Source organism: Sceloporus undulatus, chromosome 1, assembly GCF_019175285.1.
Source record: "Sceloporus undulatus isolate JIND9_A2432 ecotype Alabama chromosome 1, SceUnd_v1.1, whole genome shotgun sequence".
NCBI lineage: Eukaryota > Metazoa > Chordata > Lepidosauria > Squamata > Phrynosomatidae > Sceloporus > Sceloporus undulatus.
The window spans coordinates 107,517,672-107,532,609 of NC_056522.1; the positions used below are offsets into that span (position 1 = coordinate 107,517,672).

The 14,938-nt window shown below is 43.2% G+C and overlaps 1 protein-coding gene across 5 annotated transcripts in view; it reads left to right on the forward strand.

Annotated features, from left to right (window-relative positions):
* Positions 1-5,599, forward strand: part of HS3ST5 (heparan sulfate-glucosamine 3-sulfotransferase 5) — a 233,589-nt gene extending 227,990 nt beyond the window's left edge. For all 5 annotated transcript variants that reach the window (XM_042446845.1, XM_042446846.1, XM_042446844.1 and 2 more), the window contains one exon: positions 3,680-5,599. In XM_042446845.1, the coding sequence (XP_042302779.1) occupies positions 3,680-4,610 (931 nt within the window). In that variant the 3' untranslated portion in view covers positions 4,611-5,599. The remainder of the gene's footprint in view (positions 1-3,679) is intronic.
* Positions 5,600-14,938: the final 9,339 nt, after the last annotated feature.

Here is a 14,938-nt window from a genome sequence, read left to right on the forward strand (position 1 = left end):
CCTCAAACCGTATCCTGAAACCCAACCTACATAGGAGGGATAGATTTGGCCCCAGATCAAAAATGATTAGAGACAGTGAAATGCATTCATTCTTATTGGGAGCACAAATGAGATGGTGCTAATGTGTTTATGTCCCGCTCATCGTCTTCTCACAACCTGTGGTTAGCCACTATTGGAACTGACAATTGAACATTGCTGTCTTATTTGAGGAGAGGATTGCCATATCAGGACTGCCTGAGGCTCTGAAATTTCAGGGTCAAAATCTGAAACTTGAGGATGTCATTTTGTGATGTTACAGATGGGTGACACAAGTAATGCTGCAAGGGGAAATATGTGATAGTTTCATTAAGCATGACACGTTAAGCTTCAACCACAGTTGCAGTGTATCAAATCCAAACACAAATTGAGAAAAAAATATGCACATGCAAACACTTCAAGGCAGTGCTATCGCCTTGAGATCCCTCAACCTCGCCCTGAGAACTGGAGAGAGTGTCTAGTGTAGTTACAGTGCAGTGAATCCTTTATATCCCCACTCAAAAAATAACCCCACTTACTAGGAAGCAGCCACTGCAATTGATGGGGGTCTGTTTGCCAGTCAACAGGAAACAGCTGAACAATGTGCCCATCCCCTCTCCTGACTAATCTCCAATGCAACAGCCAGAAGTGGGACACCTGTTGTAAGTTACCTTCATGCTGTAGACTGCTTGCACAAGGAGAGGTGGTACCATCAGTCAGTTGTTTCCATACTGACAGGGGAACAGATACCCACTGATCACATGATGTAAATACATAACAGTCATGAGTGCATAACTCTAGGTTATGTATTTATCATTGTCCAATAGGATTCCAATCATCATTTGATGATGATGATGATGATGATGATGATGATGATGATGATGATGATGATGATTTATAATGCCCTTTCCACCAAAGGGTGGTATATCAAAACATACAATAAAAAGCAAACAATAAAACATCACACTCTAAAATACTAAAATAATATACTAATTTCCTAAAAACAAAGCAAACAAAATCTTCCTTAGCCACTGCCCATCTTGGCCACCTTAGACATGCTCAGTAACTTAATCCAGTGAAACAAAGAGGAAGGTCTTCAGCCCTTTACGAAAGTGGATCAGATCCCCCTCCAGACGGAGGTGTAAAGAAAGGCTGTTCCACAAACGTGGAGCCAGATCCTGAAAGGCTTGCAGCCTCAACAGAGCTGTATGTGTTGGTGGAACTGCCAATAATCCTTTGTCTGCAGATCTTCAATTTCTAGATGGTACATACCATGCTAGCTGAGCTGCCAAATACATGGGGAAGTTAGATTGCAGCCCTTAAATACTAGGACCAAAAGCTTATAATGAGCCCTGGCCCAAACTTGAAGCCAATTGAGGAATCTATGAGAGGAAGAGACATGTGAGTATTTGGAGAATAACCTGGACAGCACTGTTCTGGATTAAAACTAGAGGAGTAAGAGAGCAGGAAGGCAAACCTGCCACTACGTTGCACTCTGCTTTCCACGGGATGGATGAATAACCTTAGTTTACATGGTGGAACCAAAACCTAAATAACAGAAGAGAAAAATCCACTTACTGAATAATCCTGCACTGCATTCCATCAATTCCTTCCATTTGTTTTTCCTTTCATAGCAATGAGGTACCCAGTTTCAGTCCAGGAAGGCCTGCATCTGCTGAGAAAGAAATGTTCATGTGCTGAGGCAGGCATCATCTCCCTGTAAAGTCTCATAATATAAAGATATGCAGAATAGTCATAGCCCATTATGCAGTTTCCTGAATGGGATGAAAATTCCTTCTTGACTCCTGCAGGAATTTGTCCTGTGCCCTGAGGCATGAAATTTAATTAACCTTATCACCAATCTAAGCTTGCACAGCTACAAATGTTATTAATGGTCATAAAATTATCCAGACACAGTACTTGACTCCTTGAACTCCTGCAGTAGTGTATTCCATAGGATCCATATATAATATTGCTAATGGCAAGAAGGGTTTATTCCTCTCATTCTCTCTGCCCTTGTTTCTTCTTTTAAAAAAAAAAAAGAATCTGTGATAGATTTTTATTCACTGGTGAATATGCTACAGAAGTCAGGGTGTCTCTATAGCCCCCTTGATCTCTCTTACTGTCACAAAAAGAGTATGAAAATTAACACCCTTGGAGATGGAAATAGTTGTTGGTGATTGTCCATCTTCTGATACTGTTGAATCTCAATTAATTGCCTGAACCCGTGACTAGGTTCTGGACCTCTCTGACAGGAAGGGCTGCAAAAGACTTCTTGTTTGGACTGCGACTTTGGCTGTGACTAGAGCTGTTGCCCTGTCTTTGGTAAAATTTGGTTGTGTTTTTCTTTGGCTCTCATTCCTATCTTTGCTTCTCAGTTCTGGCACAATTCCTGCTTCCCTGTTAACTTGCTGATCAATGCTAATTTGGACTATCTATCTATCTATCTATCTATCTTATATGAGGCCTTTCTACCAGAGTGGGACCCAAGGCAGCTTCCAGAGAGCTGGTCTCTTTTCCCATTTGGAGGTTGGAAAACTCTTCCTTTTATGTCAACAAATCCTCGATGTCTGGGTATAGGCCTTCCATAAAGCAATGTGTGCTTCATGTAGTTTAAGAATGTGGATAATATGTTAACTTTATAGAGAAACACATGGCTAAGTTATCCAAAATCAATGTTTTCATTTGGTATTTTGGAAGAACACAAACTTGTTAACAGCTACTTCCTGACTGTCAATCCTGCATGTCATGGATTTCCACTTTCCTTATTGCTGTTATGAAAATCTGGCAGCACTAATGCTGACACACAACCAAGCAGTGACTATAGGAATCAACAGAGCTTGCAAAAGTTCCCTTTTAAAATACTGCTTCCCTTAGAATCCCCAGCCAGCCTAGCCACTGGCTCAGACAATTAATTGAGATTCAACAGTATCAGAAGATAGAGAAGCAGCAACAACTATTTGCATGTCCAAGGGTGTTAATTTGCATACTCTTTTTGTGACAGTAAGAGAGATCAAGGGAGCTATAGAGATACCCTTTTATATGCAGACAACTGTTGTTTCTAGTAAATCCAGTTTTCCATTCTTGTGTTTCATGAAAGGAATTGCTGTCCTGTTTGCCTCTATTATGTTTTTAAGGTGAAACTGTAAATACTTAACATGGACACTTAAAAATACCATGTATGCAGGCATGTGTGCTTGTGCAGTCAACACATCAGGTTGAATTCAGGATATGCCTTCTGTGGCTGAAAAGACCCTTGCAATCTGTGAAACACCTCAGATTCAGCAGCGGGATCTTAATAGCAGAATAGGTCTTTTTAATCTAAGAATCACTTGCCTAGGGTGTTGCTCACTGATCTAAATGAAGATGTATTCACACTGCAGAATTAAAGCAATCTGACACTAATTTAACTGCCATAACTCTATCCTACACAATCCTGGGACTTGTAGTTTGGTAAGGTGTTTAGCCTGGTCTGTCAGAGACCACTGGTGCCTCACCAAGCTACAAATCCCAGGATTCTGTAGAATAGAGACATGGCAGTTAAAGTGGTGTCTTACTGCTTTAATTCTGCAATGTAGATACACCCTATGACTTCTGAGTAGACTTGCATTGGCTTGGCTTTAATAATTTTAACTAGTATTTCCTACACTTCTCTCAACTACAGACTGCAACCCATTTGCCCAATTGATGGTCGATTTGGACTCCGTGGCCAAGATGAAATTCCACTGCGAGCTCTACAGTTTAAGCGTGGATTGTTACACGAGTTCCGGAAGGGCAATGCCAGCAAGGAGCAAATCCGACTTCACAGTTTGGTCCAGCAGATCCCCAAGGCCATTATAATTGGAGTGAGGAAAGGAGGAACCCGGGCACTACTTGAAATGTTAAATCTCCACCCAGCAGTGGTCAAAGCTTCTCAAGAAATCCACTTCTTTGATAATGATGAGAACTATGCCAAGGGCATCGAGTGGTACAGGAAAAAAATGCCATTTTCTTATCCCCATCAAATAACTATTGAGAAAAGTCCTGCATACTTTATCACCGAGGAAGTACCTGAAAGGATTTATAAAATGAACTCATCCATCAAATTACTGATCATTGTCAGGGAACCTACAACAAGAGCTATTTCTGACTACACTCAGGTCCTGGAGGGAAAAGAAAGGAAGAATAAAACCTACTACAAATTTGAGAAGCTGTCCATTGACCCTAATACATGTGAAGTGAACACTAAATACAAGGCAGTAAGAACCAGCATCTACACAAAACACCTGGAGAGGTGGCTAAAGTACTTTCCCATTGAGCAGTTTCACATTGTTGATGGTGACCGTCTCATTATGGAACCACTGCCAGAACTCCAGCTGGTAGAGAAGTTCTTAAATCTTCCTCCAAGGATAAGTCAATATAATTTATATTTCAATGCCACCAGAGGGTTTTACTGCTTGCGATTTAACATTGTTTTTAACAAGTGCCTGGCAGGAAGCAAGGGACGCATCCATCCAGAGGTTGACTCCTCTGTCATTACCAAATTGCGCAAGTTTTTTCACCCTTTTAATCAGAAATTTTACCAGATTACAGGGAGGACATTTAACTGGCCCTAAAGTAAATTTCATACAACACTATGTGTTGCACCCAGAGATATGCAACTATGTCTCTATTAGAGTTTTAAAATATGCACTTTTCGTATACACAGTTATCAAAAGTAACCCTTTTTTTTCATGCATACGTGTACATATGCAGTGTGTGACCAAATATAAGGTGGGATCAATTTTTTTCTGCAAAGCAGTGAGTAACATTAAAAAATTACTCTCTGCATAACTGCACCATTTTATGCTGAACAATTAAATGGGAAGAAGTCATTTAAAGAAATTAACTCAGCTATTCAATTCAAAGGGTCAGTACTCTAGTTGCTCTGCAAAATTTAATACCAAGCAAATCTAGAGGGGAGGTGGGATATAACTTTAGAAGTCATGGCAACTTTTGGTTTAGGAAGGGCTGCAGTAGGCTAAAATGTGGCTAAAAGAATATTGACCCTTTAAAGGTGTAAATTTGGGCTTCAGACTTATATTGGTTTAACAATAGGAAACCTAGGACTTGTAGTTCTATGACTGGATGGGCAAGTGAGGGCCAGGCACTCTAATTCTCACCTGATAAAGTCTCTGTGGGGTTTTTGGTGGAGGAGAACATGCACATGAAACTAGAAAGAAAAGAAAAAACCAATATAAGTTTGCAGTGTAAAGATATGCCCTGTGTGATGCTGAGTTTTTTCTTATTGTTTGAAAAGAAATTCTCTCATGCAATCAACATTGTTTCAAATTTCCTGTGGTGAGTTTGCACTATTTTGTTAATTATTATTATTGTTATTCTTATTGTATGGGTCATCTTGGCACTTGTAGCATGTCAATCATGTGTCAAAAAAGAAGTCTCTTTTTCCCCTTCTATGCTTGTATGTTGACAAAGAGAAACCTGCTGTACATAATGTATATTGTTTGTAAATATTGGTTTCACACTAAGTAATTCTATTTTGTAAACTGAATATGGCTATTTAATTTATTGTGAAAATTAAATTTATTGTGGTATTTAAAAATGGAATGGATTAAAATTGCTATATGTGCAAGTGGCTTTTTATTTTTCTTTGTGGCATTTTTTATTCTGTCTCACGATGTCTCATTACTTCAATCATTGTACCACATTTCCATGCATTGTGAAGTTTCTTAAAAGAATGTCATGTGACGTGTGGTGATTCTATGATATATGGTTTGTTTACACATATATAAGGGCTAAACATAAAATGGAGGTTCACAGTATTAGGCCTCCAACAGATTTCCATACCTCAACAGATTCCTAGAGGAATCCACGGTACTATAGGATTTCTTGCAGATAGCAATATTAGCTCTGCCTCTCTTGCATTAGCAATAGCAAGTACATTTCTATACTGCTTATCAGTGAACTAGCACTCCCTAAGCAGTTTACAGTGTGTAGGCCGCTTGCCCCCAATAAGCTGAGTACTCATTTTACCGACCTATGAAAGGATGGAAAGCTGAGTGGACCTTGGAGCTCTCCTCTAGGATTGAACTTGCAACATTGTGGTGGCAATACCAGGGATTCTTTTTTAGATCCAGGATCAGCACAAGTCACTTGTCCTCTCTTTGTCTGGATAGAGAGATGAATAACCTCTGTCCAACCCCTTCATGGATCATCCTAGTGTACACTGAAACACATCATCCAAGTGTTTATTAATTTATTTTTATTTGTTAAAATATCTAAATCCTCCCGTTTATTGTGGGATTTCAGCATGATGTACAGATAAAACAATTTTGAAATAATATCAGATTAAAACAATAAAATAGCTTAACCAGAATAAAAACATGTTGACCAAAATTCTATATCATCTACTATATGATCTATATGATCACTTGTCTTATGTAGTTAAGTAGTGGCTTTCAGTGCGGAGAGCCAGTGCAGTGCAGTGGTTTGAGTTTTGGACTACAATTCTGGAGATAAGGGTTTGATTCACAGCTCAGCCATAGAAACCCACAGAGGGACCTTGGGTGAGTCACATACTTTCCGCCCCAGAAAACTCTGTGATAAGGTCACCTTATAGTCACCAAAAGACAGAAATTATGAAATGACACAACCACTACAAGGGGTGGGGGATCTCTTCTCTGTCAGTCAGGAAACAGCTGACTGGTGTCTCCACTCTTTCCCATGGATAATCTCCAGTACAACAGTCAAAAGCAGGATCCCTGCTGCAATTGTCACTTGCACTAGAGATATTGCTCACATGGAGGGGGATGCCAGTTGCTTGCAGTATCTGCTGCCCAGTAAGTGGGAATGGGGGGAGGGGGTGCTTTCATAGTCCCTATGTACTGTATTCCCTAAATTAGAGAATACATATGGATCATGCACAACTCTAGGCTCTGTGTGTGTGTGTGTGTGTGTGTGCTTTCAAGTTGTTTCCGACTTATGACAATCCTATGATGAATCTATCATGGGGTTTTCTTGGCAAGATTTGTTCAGAGGAGGTTTGCCATTAACTTCCCCTGAGGCTGAGAGCATGTGACTTGCCCAAGGTTACCTAGTGGATTTCATGGCTGAGTGGGGAATCAAATCCTGTTTCCAGAGTGGAAGCCCAGCACTCAAACCACTACACCACACTGGCTCTGCACTCTAAGTTACATATTTTTAACAGCTTTAGTAAATTCCAGCCATTAAACACAACAAGTTAGAACAACTTTAAAAGTTGCAGCAATTAAAAACCATGCACAAATGCAAAAGCCATATCTTGACTCAGTGCTGAAAAGAAGCCATATTGACACTAATCAGACCTCCATTTCACAATTGGGAGTGCAACAACTAAAAAGGCCCTCTGCCATGTCCTTCCACATTGTATTTCTCCCACTGGTGGAACATAGATGAAGACCCACATACAGAAAAGACTTCACTCCTCAGGCAGGTCTATATAGACAGAGACTAACTACTTCAAGTAATGAAATCCTAAACAATTTAGGGAGTTAAATGGCATCACCTACACCTTGAATTCAGACAGGTACCAAACTGGCATACAGTGCAGCTCCTTTCAGATCAATATTATGTGCTGTCCATGTGGTATGCTGATCAGCAATCATGCTATTGCATTATTACCACTAATGTAAGTATCTGCTGCCAAGATTCAATAAATATTGCATCCAGGCATTGGTACTGATAGCTCTCCTTATTGAACTCTTGAGTTAGTGGTTGGAAGGAGATCTGTGGTGTCATCTTGACCAATCCCCAAATATTTTCAAAAAAAGGTGGTTCCCATGTTCAGCTGAGTGAAATCAAAGGATATTTGTTGTTAGGTGGTTCCGCTGGTATTTGGTATATAATAATAATAATTTTTATTTATCTTTTCCACCTCTCCCAAAGATTGAAGTGGGATTACATCATTAAAATAATACAGTACAATCCAGGAAAATAATCTATAAAATACTAATACTGAATTACACATTCCTATTAGTTCCTTAAAATCCAACCATCAAATGGTTATACAATCATAATCAGGGGTGGAGTATTAACCATAATCTCTTATACAGAATCCGGTGGATAAATCCGCCAGAAGAGATCCATCTTAAGTGCCTTCTTAAAGGCATCCAAGGTAGTAATAAGATGGATCTCTTTCTGGTAGACTGTTTAGGGGCTGTGGCAGTAAATGCTCTATAGGAAGTTGTGGTTAATCGAGTGTTATAATATTACAACAAATTCTTCCCGGATATTCTGAAAGTGCGGGGCGGATTATTTAGGGAGAGGCGTTCCCGCATGTAACTCGGGCCCAGGTCATGTAGGGCTTTAAAGGTAATAACCAACACCTTGTATTGCTCCCAAAAGCTGATTGAGAGCCAGTGCAGAGATTTTAACACTGGTGTTACATGGTCAAACCTAGATGTACTAGTGACCAATCTGGCTGCAGCATTTTGAACCAGTTGAAGCTTCCGAACTTGGTTCAAGGCTAGCCCCAAGTAGAGCGCATTACAGAAATCTAAATGAGCGATTACCAGTGCAAGTACCACTGCTTCAAGATCCTTTCGGTCCAGGTAGGGCACAATTGGCATATCAACTGAAGTTGGTACGAAGTTGGTATTGTGATAAGTCACAATTGTTCAGAATTCTGGCATTTCACCAACTAACAAGTATGTTTTGGAAGCAGCTGAATGAACCAGATAGCAAAAAAGTAATTAAAAAAATAAAAAATAGTGTTATATCCCAACCAGGATTCCTGCCTTGTCTTTTCTGAACAAGCCAGGAGTAATAAGTCAAGACGCCCCCTGCTGCCTTCACGCCGGGACACCGCCGACGCTGCCGCCGACGCCAGGACTGCACCCCTTTGCCGGGCGGCCTCCTCCCGGGGTTTCGGAGGTGCGCATCTGCGCACCGCCCCGGGAGTGCCGCCCACGGACTTGGGGAACACCGCTGTTGCGGAGCTCCGCAACTGCGCAGCTCCTGTCGGGCGTGGGAGGGTTGGGTTAGCCTGGGGAGCATGAGGATGCCTACAGTGGCTGCCCTCTGCTCCATTAGCTGCCATAGAGGGTTGGGGGGAGGTTAGGGATGCGGGGGATGCCTGGGCCAGGGATGTCATCTGGGAGGGCGGAGCTCCAATTGAGGTTGTGTGGGGCAGGGGGAGGTATGGCGGTGGGAGAAGGGACTTGCGTTCCAGGGGAAGGCGGGATAGATGCATCATATCTATCCCGCCTTCCTGTCCCTCTCCCAACCTAAAGGATCTGAGGGTCTCTCCAGCCGTGCCACAAACCCTGTCGCTGCTCCTGTGCAATGCCAGGTCTATTAACAACAAAGCCCACATCCTCCAGGATCTCCTGGAGGACTCTAAGTGTGACCTGGCTTGCATTACCGAGACCTGGCTGGGGCCTGAAGGGGATGCTGTGTGGGCTCAGGCCCTGCCTGCTGGATTCTCGGTGAAGGACCAGCGCAGGTTAGGTGGGCGGGGGGGGGGGGGTGTGGCCTTGGTACACAGGAACACCGTGTCCCTCACCAGGAACCACATCCGACAGACCTCCTATATCGAGTGTATTTACCTGACCCTAAAGGCTAGGGACAGTCTGGGGATTCTGCTAGTGTATCGGCCACCCCGTGCATTAGCGGACTCCCTTAACGAGCTGACACAGCTGGTCGCTGAGCTGATGTTGGAGACACCCAGGCTTCTTGTCCTGGGTGATTTCAACATCTCCCTCACGGCCAGCTATGTTCCACCCGGTGCGGCTCGGGAATTCATGGAGACCATGGCGGCCATGGGCCTGTCCCAGCTGATACAGGGTCCCACGCATTGTGCGGGTAATACTCTCGATTTGGTCTTCTGTTCGGATGCGGAAAATCCGTGGGTGGAAATAGCTAATATTTCCCCCTTGTCATGGACGGATCATTTCCTGGTAGAGGTGAGAATCAAGGCTTCTACCCAGATCCCCCCCCGGGGGTGGTGGACCGGTTAGGATGGTCCACCCTCGAAGGCTGATGGAACCTGAGAGGTTCCAGGAAGCCCTAGAGGGGCTCACGGTTGGAGATGACGGCGACTCTGTTGACGCCCTCACCGGTATTTGGAATACCGGTCTTTCTGGGGCTATACACAGAATCGCTCCCAAGCGTCCTCTCAGGCCCGCTTCCAACCGTAAGCCCTGGTATACGGAAGATCTCCGGGCGAGGAAGCGGGTCCTGCGACGATTAGAGTACCGTTGGCGGAAACATCTTTGCTTAGACGACAAGACTCTCCTAGACCGACTGTTAAAGGACTACGGAGAGGCAATACGAGCAACAAAGAACTCATTCTATGGTGCTCGTATTGCGTCCGCGGAGTCACGTCCGGCAGAGTTGTTCAGGGTGGTCAGGGAGCTAACTCAGCTCCCTCCTGCCCTGAACCAGATCCTTGAACCTTCTAAGGCCTGCTGTGACCTGTTTAATGACTTTTTTGTGGATAAAACTTCTCGCATAAGCGAAGGTCTGAACGCCGATATTATGGCAGAGCCTAGGGTAGAAGTGTCCAGAGCCTCCGCGGACTATGTTATACTGGATCAGTTTGAGTTGCTGAGTACCGAGGATGTGGACAAGATCCTTGGAAGTGTTCGGAAAACAACCTGCTCTCTTGATCCCTGCCCCTCGTGGTTAGCAGCCCAGGGGGGACCGGTGGTAACGTCATTGTTACACCGGATAATTAACACCTCCTTGAGGGATGGGCGATTTCCATCGGATCTTAAATTGGCCATTGTAAAACCGATCCTAAAGAAGCCCTCCCTCGACCCCCTGGTACATAATAATTATCGGCCTGTTTCGCTGCTACCATTCTTGGGAAAGGTGATCGAGAGGGCGGTTGCGATCCAGTTTCAGATGGTCTTGGATGAAACGGATTATCTGGACCCATTTCAAACTGGCTTCCGGGCGGGTCACGGGGTTGAGACGGCCATGGTCGCCTTGGTCGATGATCTCCGTCTGAGCATCGACAGGGGAAGCGTGTCCCTGTTGGTGCTCTTGGACATCTCAGCGGCTTTCGATACCATAGACCATGGTATCCTTCTGGGGCGCCTGGCAGAGGTGGGAATCAGGGGCACTGCGCTCCAGTGGTTCCGTTCCTACCTCTCTGGGAGGTCCCAGATGGTGCAGCTGGGAGACGTGTGCTCCAGCGAGCGGGCCCTTAAAACTGGGGTCCCTCAAGGAGCCATTCTGTCTCCCATGCTATTTAACATTTACATGAAACCGCTGGGAGAGATCATCCGGAGACATGGGGCGCGGGGTTATCAGTACGCTGATGACACCCAAATTATTTTCTCTATGTCTCCGACTGATGCAGTGACTGGGGATGGCGTCTCTCCTCTCGTGGCCTGTCTGGAGTCAGTAATGGGCTGGATGAGGAAAAACCGACTCAAACTAAATCCAGAGAAAACGGAGGTACTAGTGATAGGTTCCCCCGGTCCAGGAATGGCGGTGGTTCCACCTGTCCTGAACGGGGTCACGCTCCCTGTGAAGGACTCTGTGCGCAGTCTGGGAGTGCTTCTTGACTCGTCGCTTCATCTGACTGCTCAGGTGAATGCGACAGTCAAGAACACTTGTTACCAGCTCCGGCTGATTCGCCAGCTGCGTCCATACCTGGACCGGAGGGACCTAGAAACTGTTGTACATGCTCTGGTAACTTCAAGATTGGACTTCTGCAATGTACTCTACATGGGGCAACCCTTATACCAGACTCGGAAGCTCCAAATGGTACAGAATATGGCAGCCCGGCTGGTCACTGGCGTATCCAGGACCAGCCACATAACACCTGTGCTTAAAGATCTTCACTGGCTGCCCATTCGCTTCCGAGCTCAATATAAGGTGTTGGTTATCACCTATAAAGCCCTAAATGGCTTGGGCCCAGGGTACCTAAAGGACCGCCTCTCCCCACACAATCCGCCTCGCACCCTCAGAACATCAGGGCAGCAATTGCTGAAGGTGCCTGGGACCAGGTTAGCTTCTACCTCTAGAAGGGCCTTTTCCACAGCTGCCCCAGCCCTTTGGAATACGCTGCCCACAGAGCTCCGCTCATCTACCACCCTGGCCCAATTTAGGAAGGACCTCAAAACCTTCCTATTCAAGCAGGCATTCCCCGATTAAATATCCTGTGGGCCTCCCTCCTCTTCCGTGGCCATGAGGATGGGCTAACGGGGTTTTTATTGTTTTTTAGACTATGTATTGTTTTGATTGTTATATGTTTTTAACTTTGTATTCAATTGCACCTGTTGCATCATTGTAAGCCGCCCTGATCTTTTTGGAAGGGCGGGATATAAATAAAGATTTTATTTATTATTTATTTAAGAACAAAATCTGGCATCAGACTTTAGCTTGTGGGGATTGTTACAAGCCAGGAATGTTTGTTCAGACATAGCACCAAATATTTGCTTGCTTGTGACTTCCAGGCAGTTTACCCAATCCTAATAGCAGGAAAATGGAGTAGCATGTACCAACAGACTTGCTTGATCAGCCAGAATTGTGGGTTATTTGTTAAATGTAAACCAGGCTAAATTTTCTGAATATATTACATGTTTTTTTGCCATGTGCTAAGGTTTTTTAAAGTGTAAAATGCAAAAATATATAACTAGTATCATATTACTAGTTGATAACATAGTGTCAAAAATATGGAAAATGAAATGGTGGCCAACAGACTGGATATAAGTGTACATCCCCATCCACAAAAAAGAGACACAATAGACTGCAATAACTATAGGACCATTATATTAGCTTCCCATGCAAGCAAAATTATGCTCAAAATTATGCTGCATAGACTCCAATCATAGAGAGAGAGAGAAATCTCAGCGGTATAAGCAGAGTTCAGGAAAGGAAGAAGCACTAAAATCTACATTGCAAATATATGATGGATAATGGAGTGCAACAGGGAATCCCAAAAGAAAATCAGCATGTGCTTTATAGACTACAGCAAAGCCTTTGACTGAATATGAGCTATGCATGGTTCTTAAAGACATGGGAGTGTCACTACATCTCATAGTCCTGATGAGAAATCTGTACTTAGGACCAGAGGCTACTGTTAGAACAGAATATATAGAAACAAAATGGTTCTCAGTTGGCAAAGGAGTCAGGCAAGGCTGCATTCTGTCACCCTATTTGTTCAACTCATATGTAGAAAATATATGAAAATCAGGCTTAGACTCAGATAAAGGAAGAGCAAAAGACAGGAAGAAGGAATATCAACCATCTAAGATACACAGATGACACCATACTAGAAACAGGAAACATCACAGACTTGGCACAATTATTAAGGAAGGTCAAAGATGAAAGTGCAATGCCAGGCTTAATACTGAACATAAAGAAAACTAATGACCAAGAAGGACCTACATACATTCAACCTAGACAGTTATTAAAAGAGTTCCCATACTATGAGTTCCCATACCTTGGGTCAAACATCAATCAGGAAGGAGTCAAGAAATCAGAAGACTAAAAATGGGAAGAGCTGCTATGAAAGAACTAGAAAATATCCTAAAAATAAAACTGAGCACTAAAGTTAGAATTGTACAAGTCGTTGTATTCCCCATGACCATGTATGGATGTGAGAGCTGGACAGTGAAGAAAGTGGATAAGAAGAAAATCAGTTCATTTGAGATGTGCTGGGGAAGATACCATGGACAGCCAAAAAGACAAACACATAGCTCCTTGAACAGATCAAGCCTGAAATCTCCCTGAACCCAAGATGATCAAATGGAGACTGTTGTACTTTGGCCATATCATGAGAAGGCAGACAATAATGATAGAAAAGGTAGAAGGTGGTAGAAAAAAGGAACCCCCCACACTAGATGGATAGATTCATTTAGAGAGGTCATGGGTCTGAATTTGCAGGAACTGTTTGTTTGTTTGTTTAAGAGATTTATATCCCTCCTTTCTCCCAAAGTGGGATTCAGAATAGGAACTAAGCAGTGGAGGACATGAGGTCTTGGAAATGTCTCATACAGAGTCACCATGAGGGCAGTTAACAACAGCAACTCAGTCTATTAAACTCCTTCTATCTGGGATGGTCATCCTCTTCCACCGAGCACGCAGCTTTGGGAGAGACGCACATGGAGTGGTGAGGGAGGAAGGGGACACCCGCCTAGCCAGCCAGATCAGCCGAATCAACCCTGGCGATCAATGGGGTGACAGATGTCGCAGCCAGATTGCCCTCACATCCTCTATTAAACAAATACATGAAAATAACTCCAGATTGGAAATGATGTCTCAAATTAAAAAAATGTTTCAGTTTTTTAAAAATGAAACCACAAATATTTTGGAAAGCCTTTGAACTATTCAGTGAAACCTCATTATGCCATCCACTCTAACATGTGAATAAATTTGTGAGCTTGTTTGAAACAGTCCAAATATATAAACATCTTCATCTGAATCCCTGAGCCAAGTTACATGATAAGCTCCCTACAGTCTGAGACAGCATCATCCAGTAACAGATAGAACACAGGGGGTTTTGGTCATATGTGTGAAGGTGATGGCCACTATCCCACCAATTCTTCACTGCGAGACTCAGAGTTGGGACTCTCTTAAGTGTCTCCTGCACTATAACTCTGTTTAGATGTCGGCACTCTGGAATTTCTTTCCAATTTGGCACCAACTATTCTTTGGCAGCCACACACCTGCTATCTAATGTGTCCCAAACCTAAAAGACTTTTAACGTGTTTCTGAAATCACTTCAGACAGCTGCTTGTTGAAACAAAATAAGAAATTTTTTTGCATGTCAGGCTGAATACAGTATCTCTTTTAGTGGATGGTGTTCATAATGGATACAGTGTATAAATACTTTATTAGTTACACAGTTTAACAGTTTCTTTAGCTTGCCTTTGTAATTGTTCCTTTATAGCTTTATACATGTTCCCTTACAGACTAAGTTCTCACAGCACTTTAATTAAACTTTTGTATC